Here is a 27823-nt window from a genome sequence, read left to right as displayed (position 1 = left end):
GAGAGAGAGAGAGAGAGAGAGAGAGAGAGAGAGAGATGTAAAAGCTGAAGCAGAGCAGCAGTCAGGAAGCAGCGCGCGACAGAAACACGGAAGATCTCTGACAGCAAAAGCAGCAAAGCGCGCCGATCTGGAGCTTCACTGGATCTTCGCTGGATCCTCACTGCTCTGAGCCGCCGCTGTGAGAAATGTGAGAGCGCAGTCTGCACAGCTGAGCTCTGAGACGCGGAGCGAGCGGACTTCAGGCGTGAATGAGAGAAGTTTGTGCAGAGCGTGTGCACAGAGTGAGAGTGGCAGGCTGGTGACTCTTCTGGGGGGGAGGGTGGCAGAAGGAGTGACCTGTGGCTCCAGGCGTGAAGCAGCCAGATGCCCAAAGAGAGGCGGAGGTCTCTGAGGGAGACCGTGGCGTGCAGGGCTTCTCCTCTGGGGGACGGCGGAGCGGGGAAAGAGCGTCACTTCTCCACCGAGCAGCCGCCCATGGAGGAGCAGCAGAGCCGCGAGATTCCCGAGGAGAGCGGCCCGGGGAGAGGCGGCCCCGTGCCGCAGGTGACCATCACGGCGGCCACGGACGGACAGATGGAGCCCACCGAGATGATCACGGACATGGACGAGGTGAACGGACCTCTGCGCCGCAAACTCTCCAACTCCTCCATCTCCTCCACTGGTTCGTCAGCAGGGCTGGAGGAGTCTGAGGACGACATCCTGAGCGACAACGAGACCAAGAGCAAGGGCATCATCACTCTGGAGCACCTGGGGGACACTGGAGAGGTGGGTCTTTTGTCTCCTAGTGGGGGGTTTATACCCCACAGCCAGTGTTCATCTATTTGCATGAACTTGCTTGCATTGGTGCTCAGAGCCTCTCTTAGGATCTGCATGATTTACCTCAAAGAGGATATGAGCAAGTCTGCTTATGAAACGTTTGATGTATTTCAAACTACTTTAACAGCTCTTGGGCAAATAATATTCAACCACATTCTCCCTCCCTTGCTGGACCCCAATATATTTAAGCAAGATTTTCTGAGCAAGAAGTCAGAACTGCTTAGACTTATTGTAAGAGTACTGTAAGTTCTGAGTGTGAGATTGTAAATGTGTGGTTAGGAGAGTAGATAGGGAATCTTCAGAATAGTAAACAAAGACTAGAAATCTTCAGCATTGTTAAAAAGACTGGGAACCTTCAGAATAGTGAAAATGGTAGGGAATCTTCAGAGTGGCAAAAGAGACAAGGAAGCTATGTAATAGTGAAAATGATAGAGAACATTCACAATAGTGAAAAACATCAGAGAAACCTTCAGAATAGCGAAAAGGTTAGGTGACCTTTACAATAGTTATATACCCTCATGATAGTGAGAAAGATAGGGAACTTTTAGAATAGTAATAAAGATAGAGCTCTCAGAAAAGTGCAAATTATTTGGAATTGTCAGAATAGTAAAAATGATAGGGAACCTACAGAACAGTGAAAAAATACTGGGAACCTACAGAATAATGAAAAAACAAGAAACCTTCAGAATAGTGAAAAAATAACAGGGAATTTACAGGATAGTGAAAAAGACCAGGAACCTTCAAAACAGTGATGAAGATGAGGAACCTTCAGAAGAGCGAAAATGGATGGGGAATCTATTTGCTATTACAGGGCAGTAATTGCAAATACTCGTCCATTCCACTGTTTGTATATTTGTCAAATAACATCCGTTCTTTCTGATGAAACACCACCTGTTTGCAATTATGGGAAACACCCATAAGATATACCTGCCATGCCTTGAATAATTCTGCTGAAAGAGCCTTGTGACGCAGGAGCTTCGGCCCTAATTAGCATTACTGGCACTGAGTGACACGTTACAATCATACTATTAAATTTTTTTAATATAATGTTTTTAATATATTTAAAAGCAACTGATTAAGGTTAAGCTGAAGCAGACCTGCAATTCACCAAAGATTCAGAAATGAGACCTATATGTAGATGTATATAGAAGACAATCTTAAAGGATGAATCATGAAAAGCTTTATGTTATTATACAAAACTGTTAACAAGTACCTCAAAGAACTGTAGTTACGAGTGAAATGCCCTGCTATAGCAAAACCTAGGTGCTTACTGGACCCTATTCAAAGATCTTGAGCAACATTTAATACATCCTAGTGGAAACCATAAAACAGCATTTTATTTGAAGCCATTATTTGAAATCTTTTATCTGCCAAGTGCCGACAGTCATTCTGAATAAACATGTTGGGCTTTGAGTCCTGTTGTTCAGTCACGTCCATAGAAGGCCTTAGCTGTCGGCATACTTTAAACACACTCTAGAAGTCTGGAAGGCGCGTCTGCACAGTGTCCATGCTGAGCCTTTGGAGAAGTTCCACACCTTCCACTGAATGAACTTGTGTGTTTATCCCTTAGTCATACTGAAGCATTCCACCCATGGGAGGAAAAACATGCAGTGCAGTGTTTCTTTTTAAAGATCACTTGAGTCGTCTGTTCTCGAATACGATTGGTAATCTCAGCCGTTTCTACAGACTGCGTAAGGAACCCCTGACTGTGTCATGGCGTATTTGCAGCAAACAAACCTTTAGCCTTGTGACATTTAAGCCAAAGCCACATGGTGAAGCAAACAACGTTTTCACTACCTCTTAAAAGGGGAACAACTTGAGGCCTGTTGAAATGTCGCCCAGCTGATAATCGCAGTGATTAGAACAGCTACCCTTGATATATTCCACACTTGGCTTGATTATATTGAATAAAAACATTTACCTTGTTCTAATTTAACTGCTTATTATTTAGTTACTAATAGTTACTAAGACTTATTATTTAGTACCTACTATAAATTGTATGGTAACTACACATCTGTGTCCAGTGAAGGACAACACATTTTGTATTAAAGACAAAAACAAAACAAACACAAAAATGTTCTGTTGACCTTCTAAGTGAAGGTCTGTTACTTAGTTTAACATATTGGAAAAAATACAATATAAAATGTACCACAGCTTTTTCATGTATATGTTAAATTCAGCAAGTAAACAGTAACTGTCCATTAAAATGTGTGTTCTCATTAAAATGTGTTCTCTTGGAAAATGTATATATAAATTTAATTCTATGTGTTATCATTCATTAAATTTCTTATCAAGTTCAAGTTACAAAAAAGTCAAGCATCTTGACATTTAAAAAATGTTATGATTGTGATAACACAAAAAAGTGTTTTTGAGAGTGTACTATGGAACTGCAATGCAGGTTATGTCATTGCGACAAAGAGGGATTGACAGTCTGTCAAAAGTTCAGTTCAGTCCACCGTTAGCATCCATAGCACTTGTGCTAAAAGATAAAAAAATTCATTAGACAAAGAAAAAATTAAAAGCACACAGTAGAGCACCTCCAAAAACATTTTATTATGTCAAAATAAACTAAATGTTCATTGCAGACATATACAGTGCTGAACAAAAGTCAGAGATGACCCTTCATTTATTTAATTGCCAGTCAAAACAGCAGGTAAATACAAGGTATTCATTTTTCAGAGGCAGGAAAACACAGAAAACATATATTTAACAGAAAGTTACACCAAACCTCAAGAACCAAATATAATTTTTGTGTTCTTTTCATGACACTTGCTTTAGGTTTTTTAAAGAAGTCATATATTTTTCCACATCTCCATAGTTCAGTCTTAGAAGTCTTAGAACTGCTTTTCACGATCCAAGTAATCCCAAACACATTCAGTGATGTCAAGGTCTGGACTCTAAGGTGGTCAGTCCATTGTTCTAAGAACAACAGCAGCTTCTTTGTTTTGTTTTTTTTTGTCTATTTCTTTTTCTCAGTAACAGCTTCTTGGCAGCTTTGCATCCTTTCAAATCCATAGTGTTGAGTTTTTTCATAGTGTTAGTATAAAGAGGAACACATGGATTTTTTCAGATCTGAATCAAGAATGGATCTTGATTTTCTCCTCTCTCTCAAAGATGAAAGCTTTAAGTACTGTTAATCTGATGGTGTCAGTTTTGGTGGTCTACCAGGTCTTGCACGGTTGTTATGAGTCGCATGGTTGTACAGTACGTTGTGCTTGAGAATGGACAATATAAATGTGAATATGACGCTTTCAATTTGCACCTTCATATGAGCTAATGCTAAAGGTAACATTGGAGCTAGTTGGATCAACTGAGGGATGCTGAGGAGCACATCCTATACGTAAAGTTTTTGATGGAAAACATAACTTTATCGAAACAATAGAGATGATGTCATGTGTACAAGTACATTGGTATTTATGAAAAGCTAACATAGCTAACTTAACATTGCTCTGAAACATTATTTGTCAATAGACATCATATTAAAATGCTTTATCAAAAACAGTAGCGCAGATAAAGTATGGCTTACCGTAGAGCCTGTATAGTTCTGCCTCTTTTAGTAGTTTTGCCTTCCACAGAGTTTAATCCTGCTGGGGAGTCCTGTCAAGTTTCTCTTTTGCTTGACGGAGGAAGTAGCTTTTAGAGATGATTGTGACTGGCTGAGAGACGTGGCAGTTATTATTTTGCAAACAGACAATTAAAGGGTGGTCCACATATGTACCCTTGCAGTTAAAAGGTCTAAAGGGGCAGATTTACTAACGTTTTGTGCTGTCACAAACCCTTTTTGGTGCTAAAAAGTGGCTGTTGCCATTTACTAAAGAGGTGCAAAAGCCCTTTAGTGCCCATGAGAAGATGAAAGGGGAGGTCGCAGGACTTTTGTGCTGATGTGTAACTGTGTATGCATTTATAGGAGTTTCCCACTCAAAGCACAAAATACTGGGAGGACATTATTATAATGAATCACTGACTCCTATTTACTAAGAATGTTGGTAAATACTGAGTGTGTGAGATTTAACGCCTGAGAATAGCTCCTCTTATTTTTGGTGCTGACTTGGCTGCCATTGTTTGAGCTCAGAGAGAGTTTTTCATACACATTTATTTATATTTGATGAAAAAAACACTTGTAAATGCCTGCCATGTCACATTATTCTATATTTGGTGAAGGAAATGAAAACCTAAAACCAATTTCCTAAAACTTTGGGTATATTTTACAACTGTCAAATTGTCTTTAGGGCTAGTTTTGCCTACACAAAGATTTGACGGTTTTCTTTTCCAAACTATCGTTAAAATCCCATAATGAAACTATTTTGGCTGTGTAATCACTGCTGGTTGCTACTGGTAACTTCACTACTGCGATAGAACTTCTGGTTACTTCAATGCACTGGGGCAGAAATGTCACAGTCATCTTTTGACGCACTGCATGGAACAAAGAGGTCACGCTCACCACAAGTTCAAAATCATACAGTTCCCAAACGAGCAGGATGTGCACAATGAAGTTCCACAGAGATTTTACAATTTCACACGTTTCCAAATGCACTTCACACTGAACTCAAGTTCAGCTCAAACCACCAGCCAGAACTGTCTTGAATGTCTGGCATACGATGTCAAAATCATGTCATATTTCGTTCTTCCTCGATGAGAAATAACTCACTTTTTTCCACTTAGTCATTATTTTCATTTACTAAGTGAACAAAAAATAAGTCATTATTTGAACTAGATTCAGAGAAGGGTAAAAAAAGGTCTACATCGTGGAAATAGGCTTCCATACAAAAAGCATTTAACCCAAATACGTGATTATACTGCGCTGGCCATATTAACTACAAAATTGTGCTTGAGCTCATTTGCATGGAAGATCTTAGTAGATAAGGTGCTAAATTAGCCACCCCCACCAAAGTGCCACAAAGTGCCAGTAGGCTGCTGGTAATTAGCACCTCTCTTAGTAAATCTGCCACTTACAATACACACTTAGCAAGTTTTAGCATGATACAGTCTCAGAATACAGCATGTAAATGAAGCTAATGCGTCAGACGTGCTGTGCTAGCATGTTTTTTAATGTGATGCTACCAGTGACCACTGCAGTGGGTTCACACATCAACCCTGAGTGTGACTGAGCTGAGCTGATGAGGTGGCACTTTTGGTCAGTTGGTGAAGAAAATTGATATGGCTTGTGCAAAATACTCACATAAATGTTTAATGTTGTTTTTTTTTACTGGAACAGCAGATCTCTGAACAAAGATATTTAAGTGCATGATGGAGTATTTGCTGCAGACAAACATTTTTTGTTGTTTTATTACAAGCGTGGCGTAACTTTTTTCCTTCCCACACACGATTTATAGCAGTCCGAAACTTGTTATGAGCTCATGTTTGCTTATAATGTCAGATATGACTGTGCAGTCCAATATTTGATTATGGGTGTGTTACACTTCTGTGCATTTACCATTGTACAAGGTTCAGGTTCGCACTCGCATAGGACTAGGCGTTTTTTTCCAGTCTTGCAGTTCTTGTCTGTAAACACAAGAGCAGTCCATTGATTCTGTCCAAATCCACCTACAACTGTTTTTTTTAATGGAAAATAGATGATATGAGAGAAAGAAACAAATGAACCAAAGGGGCTGTTTGATGTACAAACTGTAAAAATGCTGACAATAAAGGGCCCATATCCTACACTTTTAAATATTTTTTAAAAATATCCGTGTAGGTTTATGTACCATATATATATATATATATCATAATTCATTTTTTCATGACCATTTTTGAAAATACACATGTAAACAGAACTTGTAAATTTGACCATGAGTGACCAGACTTTGCATACGACTGTAAATACTATTACATATATTTAGCACCCATTTTTAAAACATCGCATTTATTGCACATATATTTTGAATATGAACAAATGTATTTGCTTATACACTGTGGTCCAAAAGTTTGAGAGCACTGGTGAAAATGCTTCTATTTCGCATTCCCTTCTTGAATGTTTACATGAATTTTGCAATGTCCTAGCATTTGGTACAGTATGTCCCCATTTTGCTTTAATGATGACATGCTCAAGCTGGCATGGACTCCATAAGTTTGAGGAAAGTCTCTGATTAGTAGATCAAATCCACCTGAGAGTTGAGCATGTGAACATGTGTTTCAGTAGAAGGAATTAAAAAAAAAAAATTACCTTTTTGTATAATGGCCTCAACATGGTCAGTTTCACAAATGTGCTTAAGTTTAAATAGTGACTCTTAAACCATGCAGAAATTTGAATATTTTTTCCTCATTTTACTTGTCATAACCTTAATCGGTCACATTTGTAGTATACTGTCACTTAACGTGGACAGTCATTTTCCTGTGCTTAAAAAAGAACACAAAATATACTTATACTAGAAGTAGATGGGTAGATGTTTAAGCCCACTGGTAAGTAAATAAAAAAATGTGTCAAAATAATTGTCTGTGGTAATCGACTGTATGCTACAGACATGGCAGACAGACATTAGGTTAAAAAAAACATGGGGGTTATTCCTTTAACAACCGTGTCTCCTTTTTCTCTACCCATTGTGAAGCCCAAGGCATGAAATATTACTATGTTTGCAAGTCTGTTGTAAGAAGAGCAAACAGTGCGCTCAGCACTTCAGCTGTGGCCTTTTACTATAAACACTGTTGTGTGGTGAGTGTGTGTGGGGTGTGTGTAGGAGTGTGTGTAGGAATGTGAGTGGAATAAAGATGAATTTGAATTTAGGAAGATAAATATGTCTTTCAAGCTGCCTGCAGCATTTGTCTATTACAAAACAAATAATCAACACACATGGCTCAAAATCAAGCATGATGTCCTTGCATCAGATTCTTGTTTGTACATGCTCGAATCAGCAGTGCTTCAGCCCACAGAGCTCTGCTGTGACAGCACATACCCTCCAGATATCATCACTTGACATTTTAGAGCTACGTTGAATTGTTTGATTTGCTCTTTAGCAAAGTCGGAGATTGGTTAATGAGATCATGTGCAGCACATACATCTTATGTACTGCTGAGTACACATTCCTTCACTGGAACATCTGAACAGCACTAATGTTACCTGTTAATTATTATCCGTTAGAACTTTTCAGCTGTTCTGATGTACATGTTAGAACTACTCACAAGATGTCAATACTAATGAAATCGTAACTGTGATATAACCTAACACCCTTAACCTGTAGGCTTATTATTCAATTATCAATACTAAAGCTTAAGAATTATTCAGATACTACTATTAATATATTAGTTGTAAATATGTAAGTAAGGAACTGAAATGTGGCCCAACATACAGGGCCTTGCAGTTTTCAAAGTACATACTTTAAGCTTTATTTGAAGGTATTTACAATATTTACCATGGGTTTTCCGTGGAATTTACTTGGTATTTTCAATTCCAGTATGTTATGGTAGACAGCTGAAATTACAATATCTTTGTCGACAATCAAATATTTATTAACTTGACTGTATGACAACTTTGATTGCATAAATGATTCTACAGTTGCCTCTGCAAGGTTATGATTATAGTTATGTTTGCTTTTGTAGTTCAGTTCTCTTTATATCAGACAAAAATATATATCAGACATATCATATATTTGAAACAATCTGATATGGCTAATTTTATGATATATTTGTACATTTCAGAGTCATGCTGTTCCCTGGCCTAACTGTGCTCATATATTGTGTGTATGGGGGATCTCTGTCTGCTTATTTGGTGTGTACTAAGGCTTGAATGGCAGTGTGCACACCAAGTAAACTGTAGTTTGTTTTTATCAAGCCAAACCTGCCAAGTGTGAACATACCTTTGAAGAACCTTTTAAAAAAGTAGCACCTAAAAGCACTATTGTTGCAAGAAGTCATTGAACCTTTTCTTGGCACACTATAGAAATGTTTTTGCTGAGAGTATATGTATGTGCTTTTCAGGAATCATATGAAATCATATATATAATGATCTCCAAGACTATCTAAATATCTGACATGAAGCACAAGTACAGCAGCAGATTCATTGCAGTCCATAAATCATTGGACAGTGACACAATGTGTTCAATTGGCTCTTTACTTTAGTGCATTTGATTTTAAATGAAATACTGGTTATGAGGTCGAAGTGCAGAATGACACCTGTAATTTGTGGGTATTTAGATCTACACTGGGTAAACTATATGAACATCATGGCCATTTTCACAGCCTTGTCATAACTTCATTAGTGCATGTAAAAAAAGCGCCAACATAGGCAGCAAAGTTAAGAAGCAACAATGGAGAGATTAGTCATAGTAAACAAAATGTCAAAGCACAGAACTCCACAGTAGTGAATCATGAAGAATAACTGTTACACAGATTAAGAACACCATCAGTGACGCAGGCATAAACATGTCAAAGATTACCATAAACAGAAGAGTACACCAGCATTACCTCAGTGGGTTTACCACAAGATACAAGCCTGGTAAGCCTCAATAAGTAGAGAACATGATGGCAGTTTGCTAAAAAGTACAAAACAAAGCCTGTAGAGAGGTCTTATGGACAAGTAATATGAAGATTATCATGTACTAGAAAGCTGTAATGAGGAAAGTGTGGAGAAGAAAAGGAACTGCTCATGTGGCAATGTGTACCACATAGCGTCTGGTTATGTATACGAGTTGCAGACTTGAGGAAGCCACAACTGCAGTGGATTTGCAACAAACTACTAAATGTAAACTTTATTTATGATGGATGCTTTCATGATCGGGTGTAAAAGGAACATTCACAAAAGGCTCAGTCGCCACTTAGAGAAAACTGCATGAGAAAACAGTACAACCGTTTAAGAACAGCGTTTCTCAACACACGACTGCAAAGAATTTAGAGATTTCGCCATCAACAGACCATAAAATATCGAAAGATTCAGAGAATCCAGAGGAATCTCTGTGCATGAAGGACAAGGCCAAAAGCCAACATTAAATGCCCGTGACCTTCGATTCTTCAGACGGCACTACATTAGAAACCAACATGCTTCTGTAATGAATATAACCATAGGGGTTCGAGACTATTTTGGACTATTTCTACAAATGCAAGTTAAGATCCTACTATGCAAAGTGAAAGTCATCTGAGCTAAAGATCATGTGAGATAGACTGAGTCCACATTTAAAATTGTTTTTGAAAATTATGGACATTGTGTTCTCTGGACCAAAGAGGAAAAGGACCATCCCGATTGTTACCAATGCAAGTTAAAAAATCAGCATCTGTCGTGGTATGGGGGTGTGTTCGTGCTAATGGCATGAGTAACTTACACATTTGTCAAGGCACCATTAATGCTGAGGGTTACATATGCATTTTGGAGCAACATATGCTGCCATTTAGATAACATCTTTTTCAGGGAAATCCCTGCTTGTTTAAGCAAGACGCTGCCAAGCCACATTTTGCTCATGTTACAACAGCATGGCTACATAGTAAGAATGCAGGTACTAGTCTGGGCTGCCTGCATTACAGACCTGTCTCCCGTTGAAAACATAAACATGGCGCATTATGAAGTGCAAAGTACGACAATAGAGATCCTGGACTGTTGAGCAGCTGAAGTGTTATATGAAGCAAGAAAAGGAAAAAAATCACTTTTCCCTTTTCACTTTTTTGAAGATGTGGGACATGTCACATCAAATTTAGAATGAGTATATACATGCATATGATTATGTTAATTAGTTGACACATTATATATATTTTCTTTCTACTGTTTTCAATTGATTGCAGGTCAAACTTTTTTTCTTCACATTTTTCCTACTGTCTCAACATTTTTGGAATTGGGTTCGTACTTAGGGTCTCCGGTATAGGGGCAGGACAGGCTGTGACAGCTATGTGGTTCACCCAATATGTAAATACCTTAAAGTCAGAGTAGACATTTGTGCCCTTTATCTTTGTAATCCGGTGTACTGGAGCCAAAACAACAACAACAAAAACCTGTTACTGTCCAATTACTTATGCACTTTGAGTGGCAACCAGGCTGTGAAAATGCTAATGAAATTATTTCAGTGCAAAACGATTGCTGTGCTGGCACTGGATTTAAGCACAAAATCAAACCACCATGTGTGATTAGCTGAAGTGCCAAGTGTTTCTGTGGCTCTTAACTGCAGTCTGTGTCACACTGCTGCAGTCAGATAGTCACGCAGGGAACACAAAGTCATCTTCAGAAGACACTGTCAGTGCTGAACATGGCACATTTCACAAGAGCTCATCTCTAAGGCTTCAATGCAGAACACTGCCACATGAAGCCTTAGGCTTCTAGATCTCCAGAAACTAATTACTACTAATATTTACATAATCTCATTGCATTAATGACGCTTGAATGTTCATAGTAGGGGTGGCCAACCCTGCTGCTAGAGACCTACCTTGCTGCTCGTTAATTTCACGCTTAATTAACACACTTGAACCAGTTAATCAGGTTGGTCTTCAAGACCAACCTGTATTATATCCCAAGTGTGAGAGATCAAAGAGCAGGGATGAGCGCACAGCTGGCATGTTGATTGACTAAAATGGAACTCTACTGACTGTTTTGTTGAAACTTCCTATTTCATGCGCAATACTATGAATTTATGGTACAATTTACACATTTTCTCCCCTTACTCCAAACGTAGTCGATCAGTCTAGACAAGTTTGCTTCTTTAGTTAAGCATTGGAACTAACAAGTAATAGAAGCTAATAACCAACAGTTACCATTGTGCTAACAGGAGCACACCAATGTCCCCAGGGTTCTATGTACCCTCAGCTCATTATATGATACATCATGACTTAATATGATATTAAGAAAACTTGCAAAAGGTTACAGTTAGGGTCTTGGGGACGCACTCACCCCCAGCTGAGTTAATTAGCTTGCTACACAAACCTTTGTAATGCAAACCATTATTTGACAGCCTAGGTTGTACAATACATATCAATTCTGATTCATTTTTGTGGTAGCCCTAATCTAGCTAACTAGTATGTTATGGAGTAGTTCACTACATTAAGCCCAGTTTGAAGGTGGCAAATGAAATGTCATATATTTGAAATATTAGTTAATACACAAAATGAATGTTGCATCAGATGGTCCATGATATCTGGGTATGTGTTGCTTCTGAAAAAGAAACATGATTGTGACAACTTAGGGCTAAAACAAGGGCCCATGGGAACAGAGTTCCTAGAAAAGTTCAATGAGGGAACATTGGGCTGTTTTGAAAATCATGAACTGGGATCACAATACATACAGTACACAACATAGGAAGAAAAGGGAACATAATACAAAACACAACACAGGGCCCTGGAAAAAGGGCCCTGGGCTGTTTCCTAGATATTTCGATGAGAAAATGAAGGACCCGGGGAGCACAGAGATGAGCTTGTGTAAACTGCATGACTAAATCATCACACACAAGCTTCAAACTGCTTCAAAGAGCTGTTAAGCAATCTCAAATATACTTGCTCATGTGTTTTTCCTGGCTCATGTGATGTTTTCTACAAAAATGGAAAAAAGTAAGTCTCATAGCTAAAAACAGTAATAGGAGCATGTTGAAGCCTGAATTTAATTTACTATAGATAACAGTTTGTCATACAGTGCCAGAAACCACATGAGCAAGTCTGAGATTGCTTAAGAGCTTAATGCAATTTGAGGCATATGTGTGATGATTCCGTCATGCAGTTTGCACAATGCTAATTGCTTAACTGTCAGCTTCCATTATGTGTTACCTACATTAGCCTTACAGCCCCAGTGTAAAAGTACAGAAGCAAACTTCAGATTCCAAACATGTCTTTCCTGATTGACTACTACTGGTTGAAGGTTAATTTGTGTAAATTAGTTTTTTGTCCGAACCTTCTCTTTAGGGATCATTTAAAAGTGCTGTTTTATTTGTCTTGTGGCAGGCCAAACCCTGGTGGAAGTTGAAGACTGTTGTCCACTGGCCCTTTGTTGCCTCACAGAGGAAGCGTCTGTCCTGGGTCCAGTTAGCGGGTCATAAAGGTAGGATCAGGTTATTACAAAATTAAAAATTAATTCAGTGCTGTTAGACAGCACAAGTGTCTTCTGAAATGTGTACCATATTTTTTTTATTTTTGCTATATTTGATGAAAGAATGCTCTCCAGAGTCCCAGTACAGTCCCTAAGGTTTTAAAAGTTAAAGTTTTGATGAACTTCAGTACTAGCATTGGTAGCTCTTTTTTTCCATTGCTTTTGGCTCATGTCTATGTGTTTGGGGGCAGGCAGCTTCAAGGCAGCTGAAGAGGGCACCATCCTGAAGAAGTACTCAGAGAACGAGAAGCAATGTTTCGAGCGCTTGAGAGATGATGTGCTCCAGCGCTTTGTGCCGACCTATCATGGCATTGTGGAGCGAGACGGAGAGCTCTTCCTGCAGATGAGCGACCTGCTGGTCAGCTTTGATGGACCGAATGTCATGGATTGCAAGATGGGAATGAGGTAGAGTCTATAGCATCCAGTCATCTGTTTTGTTTGTCATCTGTTTTGTCCTCCATTGTTTTTTTTCTATTTGTATTTGAAATTAGTTGGTGTTATTGCCTGCCAGTTTGACAGACACTTGTTTACTTTTAGTGTGCTGTATAAATAAAGATGATTTGGCTTGACTAGTGTTTCAGTAGGGAAATTATGAATGTGTTTCAGCCCTAGATTTACATTTTCAACAAACCATTCTCTAGGGCTTTTCAATCTGCCACTGTAACCCTTCAGGGTTTAAAGGGTTAAGTTGCTCCCTGAAAGCTCGCAGGTGATCAGATTAGAAACAGATTAGAAATCCATGTGTTTGTTAAGGGCACTGAAAAAGTACATCAGTGAAAGAAAATAAAGGGCGAAGGAAGTCATTAGATGAATGCTTGTGGTATCAGCCATCATGATTACAGTATTTAACCAAAGGATATTGATAATGAGGCACTCCCATAACATATGGAGCTGTACAAACTGTTCCATTATTATACTTGTGGCAATTATGATCTGCATACAGATTGATTTATAGTCGCCTCAAAGTGAATAACTTGGCTTGCTAGGTTTCTTTAGGGAAAGTGGTCTTGCATCATCCTGTTAGAGAACAAACTGTGTTAAGCTGGAACGCTGTGATTGGATACATTTGAGCCCAGATCAAATAACCAGAACCAGATTTGCCATATGTTGTGTTTCAGAACACTGCTTTCTATCAGTTTTTAGTTTTTACATTATTGGAAAATGTAAGAGACTTTATAAGATTGATAACATGGATCCCTGGTTTTGTATGTAAGTGTAATTAGGTGTAATTTAGGAAGGAACTTTCTTGATGACCAGTGGACTAACAGAAATGGTCCAAAAATAGAGATGCCATTGATGTGATACTAGGTATCAGTATGGGATCAATTTCAGCAGAATGTGCTGGATCCAAGGAAGCAGGGGATGGTTGCCCTAGGCCTCTCCCTTTGGGGCGCCCACAAACATGTAAACGAATGAATGAATGAATGAATGAATGGATGATTGAATGAAAATAAATGAATGAAAATATTCTAAAAATAGTTTGGTTAGAGTACTAACTAAATGACAGAACAATATTTTCAGAGCAGACTTGTTTTTGGTGTGACTCACAGGCAGTTCACTTAAAACTTCAGTTGGTAATGTAGGCTACAGTGAAAACTGACAGTTACTCAAAGCAGCTCGAAAACAATCAAAGCTGCATGCAGCACATTCCATTAATCACAAGTTAGCACCTCATATTTTGATGCACTGTATCGTTCCTTCTATAAAGTCATTCACAAGGTGTAATTTACATTTTTGCAGCATTATAATCTTCATATGCTTTTTACAGCTGTCAGTGCCTTCCGTTTTATTCTATACCTATTTTTTTGTTATTTATCTATCTCTCGAGGGTTCTTCACTATGAATTTAAAGTTTTTTACGTGTGTATGTTAAGCCTTTGGAAATGAATGTTTAAGTACCCTGTAGGTTTATAGCCTACTTAATGCCTCACTCATTCTGTCCTAGAAGCACAAGTTCAATGAGGAGCGCATCTCCGTCTCTTCTGTAATCATTTTCTTCATATGCATCCCAAGTGATTCTGTGCTCTTTGTAAAATTAAGGGGTGTGAAGAGAGGAGAGAATCAATCTAGCCACATAGATCACAATAACAGCAAGCTAACAAAAAAGAACAAACAATGGCTCAAGCAGCTGTTTAAATAGCTGTCAGCATTAGATGGCTAGTTAATGCAGATGGTTACACAAACGTTAGTTTTGAGAAGCTCATGTTTGTTGTCATTGGGGCTGTAGTCAAGACCACCGTTGTCAAGTCCAAGACACGTCCAAGACCAAAGAGTACAATGAGTAGATAAGACCAAGTCCAAAGGGGTTCAAGTCCATATTATGAGTGAGACCAAGTCGATACTAAAACCCAAAAATCGAGTCCTCTTCAAGACCGGCCCTTAATTAGTCTTTATCTCCTTTCAGTACAAATTACTGGAAAAATTACAAAAAAAAACTGTACAAAATAACTCATCAAATTCAATAAAAAACCTCATTTTCTACTTACAAACACAAATATGGTATGGATTGAAAGTTTCTTAGCATTCATCGCCTGCTCTGAATGAATCCAACCAATGCCTGCTCGAATGAATGCAACAAATCCTCATTCTAAATGAATATGACTGAAAACAATAGCCTATTTGTTTTTGTCTCAATGGATGAATTAAGTCAGTTAATTTACTTGGCCATTTTAGGTAATCCTTTTCTACTATCAAGATATCTTCTGATTCTTTTCTGATAGAAATGAAAGTGAAAATGAACTGTTCCCATTAATAACACCATCCATCTGACATCAACATCCTTTCCTGTCCTTTTACCTGCTTAGATCATCTGCCCTTGTTTGACTATAGAGTTTATACAGTAACCTTGTGAAATGGTTCTCCTCTGTGCAACACTTTACTGCCAGGTTCAGTGCCATCCAGTCAGATTTTGGCAACATGCTTTTCAGACTGTAAACAGCCTTCCTACCTCACATCACAAACATATTTAACTCTGATTAGTGATATTAAACTGACACTGTTAGCTTGCTAGCAAGCAAGGTGCAAATGTGTGCCTTCGGGTACATTTAGCAAGAGCTAGTCAGCAAAACAGTAGACTAAACATCAGACAAGGCTACCAAAATTCAGTAAAAACCCATTTACATGGAACAGACATAGCCTACTGTATAAACCTGTGTTTGAGTTAGCTTGCTTAGTCTGACAGCTAAGCTACTGGTTTTCTGACTACACAAACTCGACCATACACATCGCTTTAAAATCACTTCAGATTAAATGGAATAAATGATAGCACACAACCTAGGCTACTTGTTGAGGGATAATGAAATTGAAACACATCTATTTGAGTCAACACATCATAAAATAGCAGAAATTAACCAGCCAATACTTACAGTCTTGTGAAATCAGTAGAACGATAACATATAGGAGGCGGACCGTTTAAACGTGCGGCGGCAAGAAACGATTGAACTGGGGCGGTGGAGGTTTAGGGTTATCTCTCACAGTGGTTTGTCACACGGGGTAGTTTAATGAATTCTACATAGATTTTATACGAAACGGTTTACATTTACATCAGATTACAGCACCGGAGCTCAGCTCTGTTTGCCGTTGAGACGAACTAAATCTGCTGAAGTTCCGCTCCAGTTCAGTTTAGACCCCGAGCTGCTGAGTGCAGGTCAGCGCGCGCTGGTGACGGTTAAAGAAATCGTTTTTTAAACGGTAGTTGATCCTCTGTGTTACTGTACAGGTAAATAATACGAGACTGCATTTTCCATGATCATCTTTAAAGTTCTGCTCATCTATTACTTGTTTAAGTTATGATCAGTGCAGCAAGTAAGCTTTTTTACATAGCCAACGTAACAGTGTTTCTGCAGTCAGAACCCAGTGAAGTTCAGCCTCAGCAGCACCTCTGCCTTTACTGAGGCAACTGAAGACATGAGAAAAGGTGAGCTCACCAAAGCAGGTAGTTAATAGGTAACTAAACTACCATTTGTTGAGCAGTTTCAGTGAAAAAGACAGTAAATATGTTTATACAAGTATGTCTCTTTGAATTTCTAATTAATCCCATTACATTGATTATTTTGACCAAAGGCCAAGTTTAAGTCTAATTTTTACTAAACTAGAGCAAGATTGATAATTCAGTGCACACCCACCTTACTGACTGTCAGCTGTTTAACCCTTAAATTCATGCCAACCAACCTCATAAAGAAAACAGTATAATGAATACATTCATTTTTTTTCAATCTTCAATTTCTTGGATGGGAAAGCGCCTGAGCACACTACTGCCACGCCCCTGCCACACCAATGGCCGAGACCGAGGCGAGTCCAAGCACAGATGCTACCAAGTCCAAGACAAGTCCGAGACATTTCCCTGCCGAAAAAAAACAGCACAGACCAGCAATCATTTCATGCTTGTCTAAGCTGGTGTGGTTCTGGTTTAGCTTGCCTCCCCAGCATGGTCATGCTGTCTGACCAGCCTACCAGCATAAAAACACAACATATGCTGGTTTAGCAAGTGGTCAGCTTATCAACTTCCATTGCTGCGGACCAGCATACCAGCATCCAAAACACAACATATTCTGGTTGTGCTTATTTTTTCTAGCAGGGTTAAAAAACATCTTGTGTCCAAGACTGGGTCGTTTGGAGTCTCCTTTTCAGCCGCCCAACAAATTATCTTCAGTTTTTTTTTCTTGTCCATTGATCCAATAATAGTTTGAAAGTATATAGTTGCTATTTTGATCTGTTTTGTTTCATGAAACTTGCTACACAAAATTTAGATACTTTCAGCTGTTGCAGCTGACTTTCATATAGTTTCAAATGATTTGCAGGATGCTTTACAATATGAAACTCAAGTGCAATTTAGTTTCATGTAGGCTTCAAGCAGCTAAAGTTACCTTAAAGTTTCACTGTGTAAATTTCCTTACTGCTCATATAATTTTACCGTACCATGCAAGAGTTTGCTATAACATTCACATTTTGCTTCCCAAATAATTGCTTATGCCATTAAAGATTTGAATCTGTGGGTTATGGAATGAATTAACTACTGAAAATGTGACGCTAATTGTAACACAGTGTACGATGAATCAGATTGGGGTGCATGTTTGTGTGAGTGTGAAAGTCTGCGTGTGGCGGGTTGCTTCAATCTGCTAAACACCTGTTTAGGCTCTCGGTCTGCTTCCTGTGGAGGCTGAGGGTGGGGCTAAAGCTCATGAAGAGAGAGGCCCTCACAGCCAACAACATAGCCACATGTTTCCTGTGTAGCACACATACGCCGTGCCTCCACACAGTCTCACACACACACGCGCGCGCATGCGGGGCGTCCCTGAGGGCTTCCTTCTCACACACTTCACACATCTCAGACGCACACACTTACAGACATTTTGTCTGAGGAGTCCCTTGTTGACTTCCTCTTTTCAGACACAGGAAGTCAAAAAAAGTTCAAGAGAAACTGAAAGCCACACATTAAAACACCAATAAACAAGAACCTCAAAGCAACACAAAAATAACTCTAAAGTCTTTAAAGTAATCACCGTCTCCAGTAAACACCACCTCTCTAGTCAATGTGCACATTTTTAAGACTAAAAGTTCACTTTATCTATTAGTAAGTATGATATTTTGGTACTGTACATATCTGATCTCAACTTAACAGTTGTGAGTAGGCCTTTGACTGCACTATGAGTGCAGTGATTTTCGACGGTAAGCTTTTGCTCCTTGCCAGAAGCAGGTAGAGGTTAAATCCATACTCAAGTAAAAGTATTGATACTTAGGTAAAGTAATGACTCAAGCAAAAGTAAAAGCACAACTTGAGCAGAAGTACAAAAGTATCATGTCAGAAAACTGTACTGAGTACTACTGAGTCTTGAGTAACATGTAGGACTGCAGTGGAAATTCTTAGTCCATCCATGTAGAAAATGTAATAATTAATAAAAGTTATCAATAATATAATAGCAGGCAGAAATTTAATCCAATTTTGCACTTGGTCAAAAAATGTTATAAAACTTGATAATAAAATAACTTGCCCAATAATGTAATACATTGTCTTAATTTCCTTAATTTTCCATTGACTGATGTACTGTTTGTCACTATTATAAATCTAATTTCTTTCATCTGATTTTAATGAGACTTTATTATTTTTTCCATATTAAGCGAAATTACAGTTGTAACCAGAGCCAGTTTTACAAGAAGTCTTCGAAGTGGAGGCTTTTTCTGAAGAAAGAACGAACTCTTCTAAGATTTTTTCACTCTTAAACAGTCCAGCATCTATCAGTATAGGAACTGAACATTGTTAGGCTCTATTTTTTCCTTTCTGGGATTCTTTTGGTCTAAAATATAACACTAAAGCTCCGTAGACAGAGATGTGACCAATCACAAAGCAGAACAGATGCTGTCAGCAAGAAAACATAATGAAATTAAACACAGAAAAGGAATTAGTAACTAAATATAAATGGCTAAAAAGTAGCAAGTAGAGGAAATAGTGAGATTTACTCACTGATATACTAATATATACATATATATAGTAGACATAAAAGTATTATGATTTAAAAAAACTCAGGAGGGTACAAATCCATCAATATCTTACTTAAGCACATTTACTTGAGTAAATGTAACTAGTCACTATCTACCTCTGTTCCTGGCTATAGTCCACTCATGGTCACCGACCCTCCTGTTTGCAGCAGTCCATAATACACTCTTTTCTTACTGCCTTCAGATAACCAGGGTGTATAAAAGTACAGAGAAATTATACTTAAGTTAAAACATGGCTCCTTGGTCCAAAGTCTTAATTAAAGGTGGAAGTATGGAGTCAAAACTATACTTTGTGTGTGATAAGGTGATTACTGGACAGAACTGGTCCTTGCAAAAAGACAAATTAGCCCATTTATGGGCTGTTTCATTTCCTCACAAAATAATATGAAAGTATAATAATGAAGTTCAATTAGTGTTTTCCATACCTGTAGATAACCTGAAAATCGGAGTGTAATGACTCACCACTAGGACTGCTTGTAGTGTATAACACCTCAAAAACTCAAAGACTCAAAGACATTGATTATATGTAACACAACAGTTGTATTACTCAAGAAAGAGATGTATATATTTACCGTAACTCCTACAGGAATGGTGGTACTGTTGCATGCATCCTCTTCTAGTAAGCAGGAGGATCCACAGTGATCCTGGGAGGGGAGAACACTGCAAACGTGAACCTCTAGAGAGGTAAAATATGCTTAATTAAAGCTAACTGAATAACACTACCCGGTAAGAATAAGAAAAGGAAATGGAAATGCAAAGAACCATGACAATGATTATGTGCAGAATCATAATGATGACAATGTGCAAAGCTTGATTCATGTAACCACAGGGGTGCCCAATCCTGGTCCAGGAAATCTACTACCCTGGAGAGTTCGGATCCAACACATCTGCCTCTAATATTCAGATGCCCCTGAAGACCTTCATTAAATGGAACAGGTGTCTTAGATTAGGGTTGGAGCTAAACTCTGCAAGGTGCTAGATCTCCAGGACAGAACACCCCTCATGTAACCTCGCTGCAATTAGTTGTTTTGGTCGGTGCAGGCCTGGGAGAAACCCAAATGGAGGGCATGGCTTATGATTTAAAGGCACTGAGAACAGTAGGGAGGGGTCAGCTGAGTTTTTCCAACAAAGCTGAACTGTGTAATGTGTCTGTGTGGCTTCTCAGCCCTAGACCACAGTAAACCTAAGCTGAAGTAAAGCCTTCATGTTTTAGTGACTCATTTTGACTGTGGAGTCAATGGATTCAGTAGAGTCACTGCACTGAGCTTGGGTTTTTTACTGTTCTCGAGAGTATAAATATTTTCTTTTGTGTGTGAACACGTTAGTAAATGAAAAGGAATGCTGGAACTCTGGAACTCGCTGGAGCACTGGAACTCACCTGGATAGCGAACCCATTTCTTCATTCCTGCTCAAAGTCACACTGACCCTTATACAGTAAAAATTCCCTGACAAAAATGGTTCCTCGCATTGTTTTTATGCAAGCAAACCTTTAAGCTGTAGAAGTTGCAGTTATCACCAGTGATTACAGTCGCATGCAGTAAGCATAAAAAAGTCTTAATTAGACTATTTACACTAGCAGTTCAATCTATAGGTTAGCACTTTTGTTAACTACAAGGGGACATATTTTACTGTTTCCAATCTAATGGAAAGTTATTGTTGTGCTTCCAGTTTTGTTTTGTACACAAAAATCCTTCACTTGTTTGTCATGCTTTGAATTGCTTGACATTGGATACAAATGGAAAACATCGGCCTAAATGTAATTCATTACGTTACTAGCAATGCTATTAATTGTGTAGTCTACATTTAAATAGAATAGTAAATAGTAAAATGTTAATAATAGCTGTCAACATGAAATGTTGGGCATGAAAATGTTTACCTGCTGTAAAAAGCTGCACCAGATTGCTCAGCAGGCCACGTCAGGCTTCTTCTCAGCAGCATGTCGTTAAGTGACTCACGCCTCGCTGTGGCTTTTTCTCTCCTCTTCTGTCAGGACGTATCTGGAGGAGGAGCTGGTGCGGGCCCGGGAGAAGCCCAAGCTGCGCCGGGATTTGTATAATAAGATGCTGGACGTGGACAGAGAGGCCCCAACCCCCGAGGAGCAGAAGCAGCAGGCTGTGACCAAACCACGCTACATGCAGTGGAGGGAAAGCCTCAGCTCCACCAACACAATGGGCTTCCGCATCGAGGGCATCAAGGTACCTGCACCAAAGGGTGTAGTTTCCTCTAGGGACAGCAGGACACGTTGTACCTATTTTCTCAACCCCACACTTTTAGAGTTTTAAAGTTTCAGAGGAAATTGCTTACTATTGTAGGTCTACTTTTGCTGCCCAATTGACGTAATCCAGATAATAGAAATGGAATAATAATATGGATTAACTGAAAACATCCATATGAAATAGAAATGGTTTAGTGAACTACACCCATGCTCAAGCTAGGTTGGCTCCTACTTCATCCATAATTACTCTCTTAACCTGCACAGACAGGAAACAAACATGTGATGAGGGTGCTTTCCCTGCTGGAGTAGTGTAGTATAAATGGGATACAGTGGAATTAATTATTCAGCTTGTGTAGGCCTAAATGTCAACATAAAGGTTACGCTGTAAATATTGACTTCCAATAATTGTATGTTTGTCATCTGTCACATAAGGTCATTACTGTCTTTTTTGCTGTCATTTCCTTCTAAAAAGCAGAAACCATTTATGACTTTGCACATTAGAGAAGAAATGTATTTCTGTAAGATATATATTTACAGATGGGGGACAAATAAAAGGAAGAACCTGAGTAAATAAGTGGAGAAATATAACAAGTGCAAATGCTTCCAGACAGATGTACAGGATACAATTAAGTAATTAACATCCTACCATGTATCATTTATAAACACTGAGCAGGCCCACTTGACCTTGATTTTGGATCAAGATCACAAGAGGTAAAAATCTAACTGACTATGAAAGAGGGTTCATTATTGATGCACGGACAGGATCACAGGAAGTAGAGGTGCTGAGGGAGCTGCATCTCCTCCGGATTTCAGGATTATTTAACTGCAACTACTAAAAACAATAATGGAACAACACCAAAAAGAACAGAACTTAAAAATATTTGAAGCATAGCAAAGACCCAAGTGGAGTTTATATTTTTATTTTGTTTTATTTCTGTATGTTCAGAATCTGCAGTAGCCATGCACAGTTAGTCAACGCTGCATGTTAGAGTTAAGTGAATCATATCCCGAGCCAACTGTTGGGCGTATAAGGCGCACTGTAGCTGTTGTAGCGGCTTGTGGTGGTCCAACAACTTATTAAGACAGTTGTTGTTTTTTCCTTTAATTTGTTACCCATTTGTATGTATATACAGTTGTATGCAAAGGTTCAGGTACCCCTAGACAAATTATGTTTTGTTGATTTTCTATGAAAATAAGTTAACACATGCACAATTACTGAAAAAATTAGACATGAAATGTGGCATATACAAAGGTTATTTTTTATTTATTTGTTTTATATGTCTAATTTTTTCCCAGTATGTTAAACTCAGCAAATAGGCAATGTAATATGTTTTTTGCACTTTTTTTCACCCATTTATCATTTAGCTGAAACGACCACTGCTTCAGCAATGCTTATGTCCTTGAGCATGTCTATTGAAAGTTCAGTTTTCCACACTTTGCTTGAACACAAGATGATCTCTGATAACCTTATGATTTATAGTATAATAAAGTCAGCATACATACATATATATATATATATATATATATATATATATATATATATATATATATACTGAATACAATTTCCATTGTATTTCCAGAAGGCAGATGGAACCTGTCACACAGACTTTAAGAAGACTCGTTCGAGAGAGGACGTCACACAGGTCTTCATGGACTTTGTCAGCGGGAACGGAAACATAATTGTGTGTAACAACCAGTGCAACCTGTTTAGTCAGCTGCTACAGCCACACTGACATTCTTACCAATCTTCTCCCACACCAAATGAAAGGGCAAGAGCTATATTTAAATTAAAAGCCTGCACATTTTACTACCAAAATTCTGGTCAGTTTACCCCATACGTATCGTATTCTGATTTTATGGCCTGGACAAATATTACAGTGATCACAATAGATTCCCATTTTCTTTAGATCTGTTTAACTGCTTCATATCATGGTAAAACTGGTCTATTTATATCTAACCAAGCTCTAAAAGATAAAATATTTTGGCATTAGGAGAGTTGAACAGGGGCCAATCTTTTGTACATTTGAAATACATGTTATTGGGGATTAGAATTAGGACAGGAAACTCGATAAAGACCATAATTCTGACCACCGTTGACGTGTGGAACTGGTACAGAAAGTGTGCAGGAAGATATCATCACCAAAAAAACAACAACGTTAAGAACAAATAGGTCGCATTCACAAAACCGCTTTGTCTAATGAGGACACATGCTGTGCTTATTCTTCATGGCCATTGCACACTTTCAGTGTAGTTATTGTTTCATGCTGTGTTTCTCCCTCATGTCTGCCTCTTACAGAGCTCCTACATTAGGAGGCTAGAGGATATCAGACAGACTCTAAAGGCTTCAGAGTTCTTCATGAAACACGAGGTAAACAAGTTTTTTTCTGTGCTTTTGTTCCTTGATGACATGTTTTTGTTTTCAGAGGCTAGCTCATTTCCAACTGACACAAGGCATCTGAAACCGAATACACACCACGCACCAAAGCGCTGAGGCAGGCGCTGCCAAGGAACACGAACGTCTCAAAAAACATGTTCCAAAACATTTTGTTTTCAAGGTCATTGGGAGTTCGCTGCTGTTCATCCACGACCACACAGAGCGAGCTGAGGTTTGGCTCATTGACTTTGGGAAGACTATGGCTCTACCAGACGGTCAGATGCTGGACCACTGGAGACCCTGGGAGGAGGGGAACCGAGAGGACGGATATTTATGGGGCCTTGACAATCTGCTTCATACCCTTGCTTCACTAAACACGGAGTGTACACAACTTGGTGTTCGCACAGAATGTTCATAATGAACCTACCATCTAGTCTCTGAAAGGGCTGGAGGGGACAAATGGACCCTGTTGCAGTGTGCTATGGACAGATGTGATGTGACGATTCCTTTATTTACAATGTTGAACTGTAAAGTCACTCTGCCTGTGTAGTCAGAGCAGATTCTGACTCATCAGCTGTTTGTCTCCACTCGCCTCTTAATGTGAGTCATCGTCCAACAGAGCTGGTCATAAATTGAATTTGGAGCCTCTTATTTTTAGATATTACAGATAGCATTTCACATGATAATTTACAGAAAACATTGTAGGCAACATTCAGTACCTCTGTTTGTCAGCAGCCTCAATTCGAACAATCAGACATCCATTATCAACACTATAATTACACCGCCAGGCCCATTGAAAACCAGACAGCCGACAATGTACAATAGACCTCTGAGAACATGCTGTCATTTTGTAGTTTGTGATTAGCATTTGGATGAGCCTTCGGTCCAATCTATTTTTGTTCATAGGAAATGTGAATAATCATGACCGCCTCTGTGATTAACAGGAGTCAGTAGAGTAGACTGAACCTGTACTCAAGTAAAAGTATTGATACTTTAGCCACATTCAAGTAAAAGCAAAAGTAAAAGTAACAGAATTTGAGTGGAAGTTCAAGTCAAAACACTACTGAAGTACTGAGTAACTTAAAAAAACGCAGTGCGACTTCTTACTACATCCAGCGTCTATCGGAATAGGAACTGAAGCGTGATAGCTGCTGTTCTTCTTTTGGCGTCCTTGTGGGAAATGCAGAAGTGTGTCCAGTCGTGAAGCAGTACAAACACTGCCAACTACATAACATTATGAAATGTAAACACAAAAAAGTAAATAGTAACTAAATGTTAATGACTAAAATGTAAAACAGATTTGGCACAACTATACTTTGAAGTATTTAAAAATACCTTGGAAACAGCGAACTGATGCATGAGTAACGACACCCCCTAGTTTCAGATAACTCCACCCCTTTTGAGCAACTCTGGAAAATTGTTAAAGAATGGAAGGGACACTTTGGACCGTTTGGGAAGGGAAAAGTGGGCACTGTGACACACAAAAAAGCAAAGAGAAAGCAATACTGCTCTGTGTCTCTTACCTTCATTTCACTGTAGCCCGTTCCGATCAGAATAATGCAGATTAAACACACACATGCCTTTAAAGGGAATCTGGACTGTTAAGACTGATATGCCTTAAAATAGTGTACATGTCTAATATTATTAAACAATGACAAATAAACCAAACTAAAAAGAATATTATAAAAAATAACAAGACAAACAGGCCAAACTCCTACTAGGAGGTTGCCATTGTCGCACTGTGATGTCACATGGTCACAGTGGAGTCAGTGGTACGGAAAATAAGACACTCAGAAAGTTTTTGTTGGGGTTGGAAAGGCTGAATGATATATTGTACTAAATCTTTCCTTTAGCTCACTGTTCCTCACTCAGTGGACAAGACAGAACAACCATGTGATGTCACAAAAAATGGCATCCAATTGGTAGAGGAACTGTGTTTGTTTTTAATAATAAATAAAATATTTTTGCTTTATACAACATATTAAAAATAAAGAATTTTGCCTTATACAACATACTTGAAGAGTACTGGAAATGCACACCATATTGAGGCCTACATGTCTAAACAGTCAGGGTTCCTGACTGCTGTACCTTTCTTATTGTCTCAGTACACAAACACAGAGAAGAGGGAGAAACTTACCACAATAAAAACAGAGAAAAATGGACAGAACGGGCACGATTATCTGAGCATACAAATATCTGAACTCATCCTGTGTTTCAGCAGGGTAATAACAAAGTCCTTATAGGAAAGTCTGTTCAATCATCTTTGCAACACCGCAGGCAGTTAATTTAAGGCATACAAGACCAGGCCTCTATCTCTTTGAATGGTGAGAGACCAAAAATACTAGAAACTGATTCAAATTACCGTTTAAAAACATATTTAACATCACTGATAACTTATTTAAAATCACTGATAAAAGGCTCATAAATAGTTTGCAGCTCAGTAACTAACCTTTTTTTGGATTGTTCTGGACACTGCGCTTACACAGATCTCCACAATGAGGGGGAGTTTTCCCCACTCACGGTGTAACCAGCAAGCTGATTGGCTTATTTTCCTGAAGGAAAACAAAAGCCATGTTGAGCGTTACAAGTGTTTTTATTATACAACAACATTTAGAGCTGGTGCATACCAGTGAAATGCCCTCAAGTCCTGTCCGGAATTCCATATTTGAGAGATAAGCGCACGTGAATGCCTCCGCAATGTCATGTTTACTAAGACCCTGTTCACACTTGGTGTTAACATCTGTCTCAAGTAAGCAGATCATAATTGGACAGGAAGACGCATAGGAATTGTTTACACTTTGCATTAACATGCGTTTTTGATGATTAGATCATATTCAGATTTCACTTGACTGCATGAAAGGCCAGGTACACACATCCTCAGAAATGGGTCTGCTGAGTACTGATTAGTGGACAGATGAAAGCGTTCAAACCAAGCCTGTCCACTCATACACGCGTATCGTAATGGGAAAAGAGTAAACAAAATTAAAACAGAAACAACGTGTTCACGTGCTTTTTATGAGGGAAAAGTACAATCAGATCTCATCTGACCAAACTTGGGTGCATTTTAGTGAAAAGTGTAAATGGAATGTGGGCCAAAGTTTATCCAGATAAGATCTGAACAGGAAACACATTCATGTGCCACATGTGATCAGATTTTGTGGCTGGAGGAAGGAGACCACCCACATTTATGACTCTCGCTGTGTTTGATTTTTTGATGAGCCCCAAGTTTCCAAGTTGGGGGCATGTCAACAAAAAAAAAACCCTGTAAACTGACCGTATTTCAGTTATTCAGCAGCCACACATGAACCCTGCAAACTAAAATAATCCACAAAAATACAAATATCAGCACATTATGTGATGCTTCTAACTGGACAAAACATTACTCTTCTCATAAGCATCCTTCACTGTGTTACAGTAACATACAGTAAAATAAACATACTCTCTTTAATGAGAGTAAAGAACTTAAAAGAAAGCATTTTTCACAGCATGTCTGTCTTGTTTCTAAACGAAATTCCAAACACTTGAACACTTGAACACACCGTACTTAGGACCTCCAAAAAGGCAGAACTGACCACAGTAATAATATTATTATTTTGATAGTTTGAAAAGAAGTGTTAAAACTTTTTTTCAAAACAATACACTTCAGTTTTTAGTTTAAAAAAATGGCTTTAGGGTGCTGCGCTTTGGAATTTTAACTGAGTAAATGGAACTACTTACCACCCCGCTTTTGGGGGAACTGACAAGTTCAAAAATCTGCACATTGCGTTCTGTGTACACCCAGCCCCCCGAATATGCAAGCTACACACAAGCTAACACTCCTGCACACGGAACTGGCAACATAACACTGACAACCTCACCACAATACCATGCGAAAACAGCAAGATTGGTCAGGGATGCTAGTGACTTTGACCACAGTTTGAGTAGATGATGTTTTGTAACAG

General features: G+C 38.7%; 1 protein-coding gene across 1 annotated transcript; it reads left to right on the top strand.

The window, feature by feature from the left end:
• Positions 1-16: 16 nt before the first annotated feature.
• On the top strand, positions 17-27764 carry itpka (inositol-trisphosphate 3-kinase A). Its single transcript, XM_036593504.1, has 7 exons — positions 17-765; positions 12655-12751; positions 12991-13204; positions 21284-21488; positions 23089-23190; positions 23805-23876; positions 24064-27764. The coding sequence occupies exons 1-7, from the start codon at positions 364-366 to the stop codon at positions 24298-24300; spliced, it is 1329 nt and encodes a 442-aa protein (XP_036449397.1). The 5' UTR covers positions 17-363; the 3' UTR covers positions 24301-27764.
• Positions 27765-27823: the final 59 nt, after the last annotated feature.

This window comes from Colossoma macropomum, unplaced genomic scaffold (assembly GCF_904425465.1).
Source record: "Colossoma macropomum unplaced genomic scaffold, Colossoma_macropomum, whole genome shotgun sequence".
NCBI classification, from domain to species: domain Eukaryota; kingdom Metazoa; phylum Chordata; class Actinopteri; order Characiformes; family Serrasalmidae; genus Colossoma; species Colossoma macropomum.
Note: the sequence above shows the minus strand (reverse complement) of the source record. Positions and strands in the feature narration are given on the sequence as shown.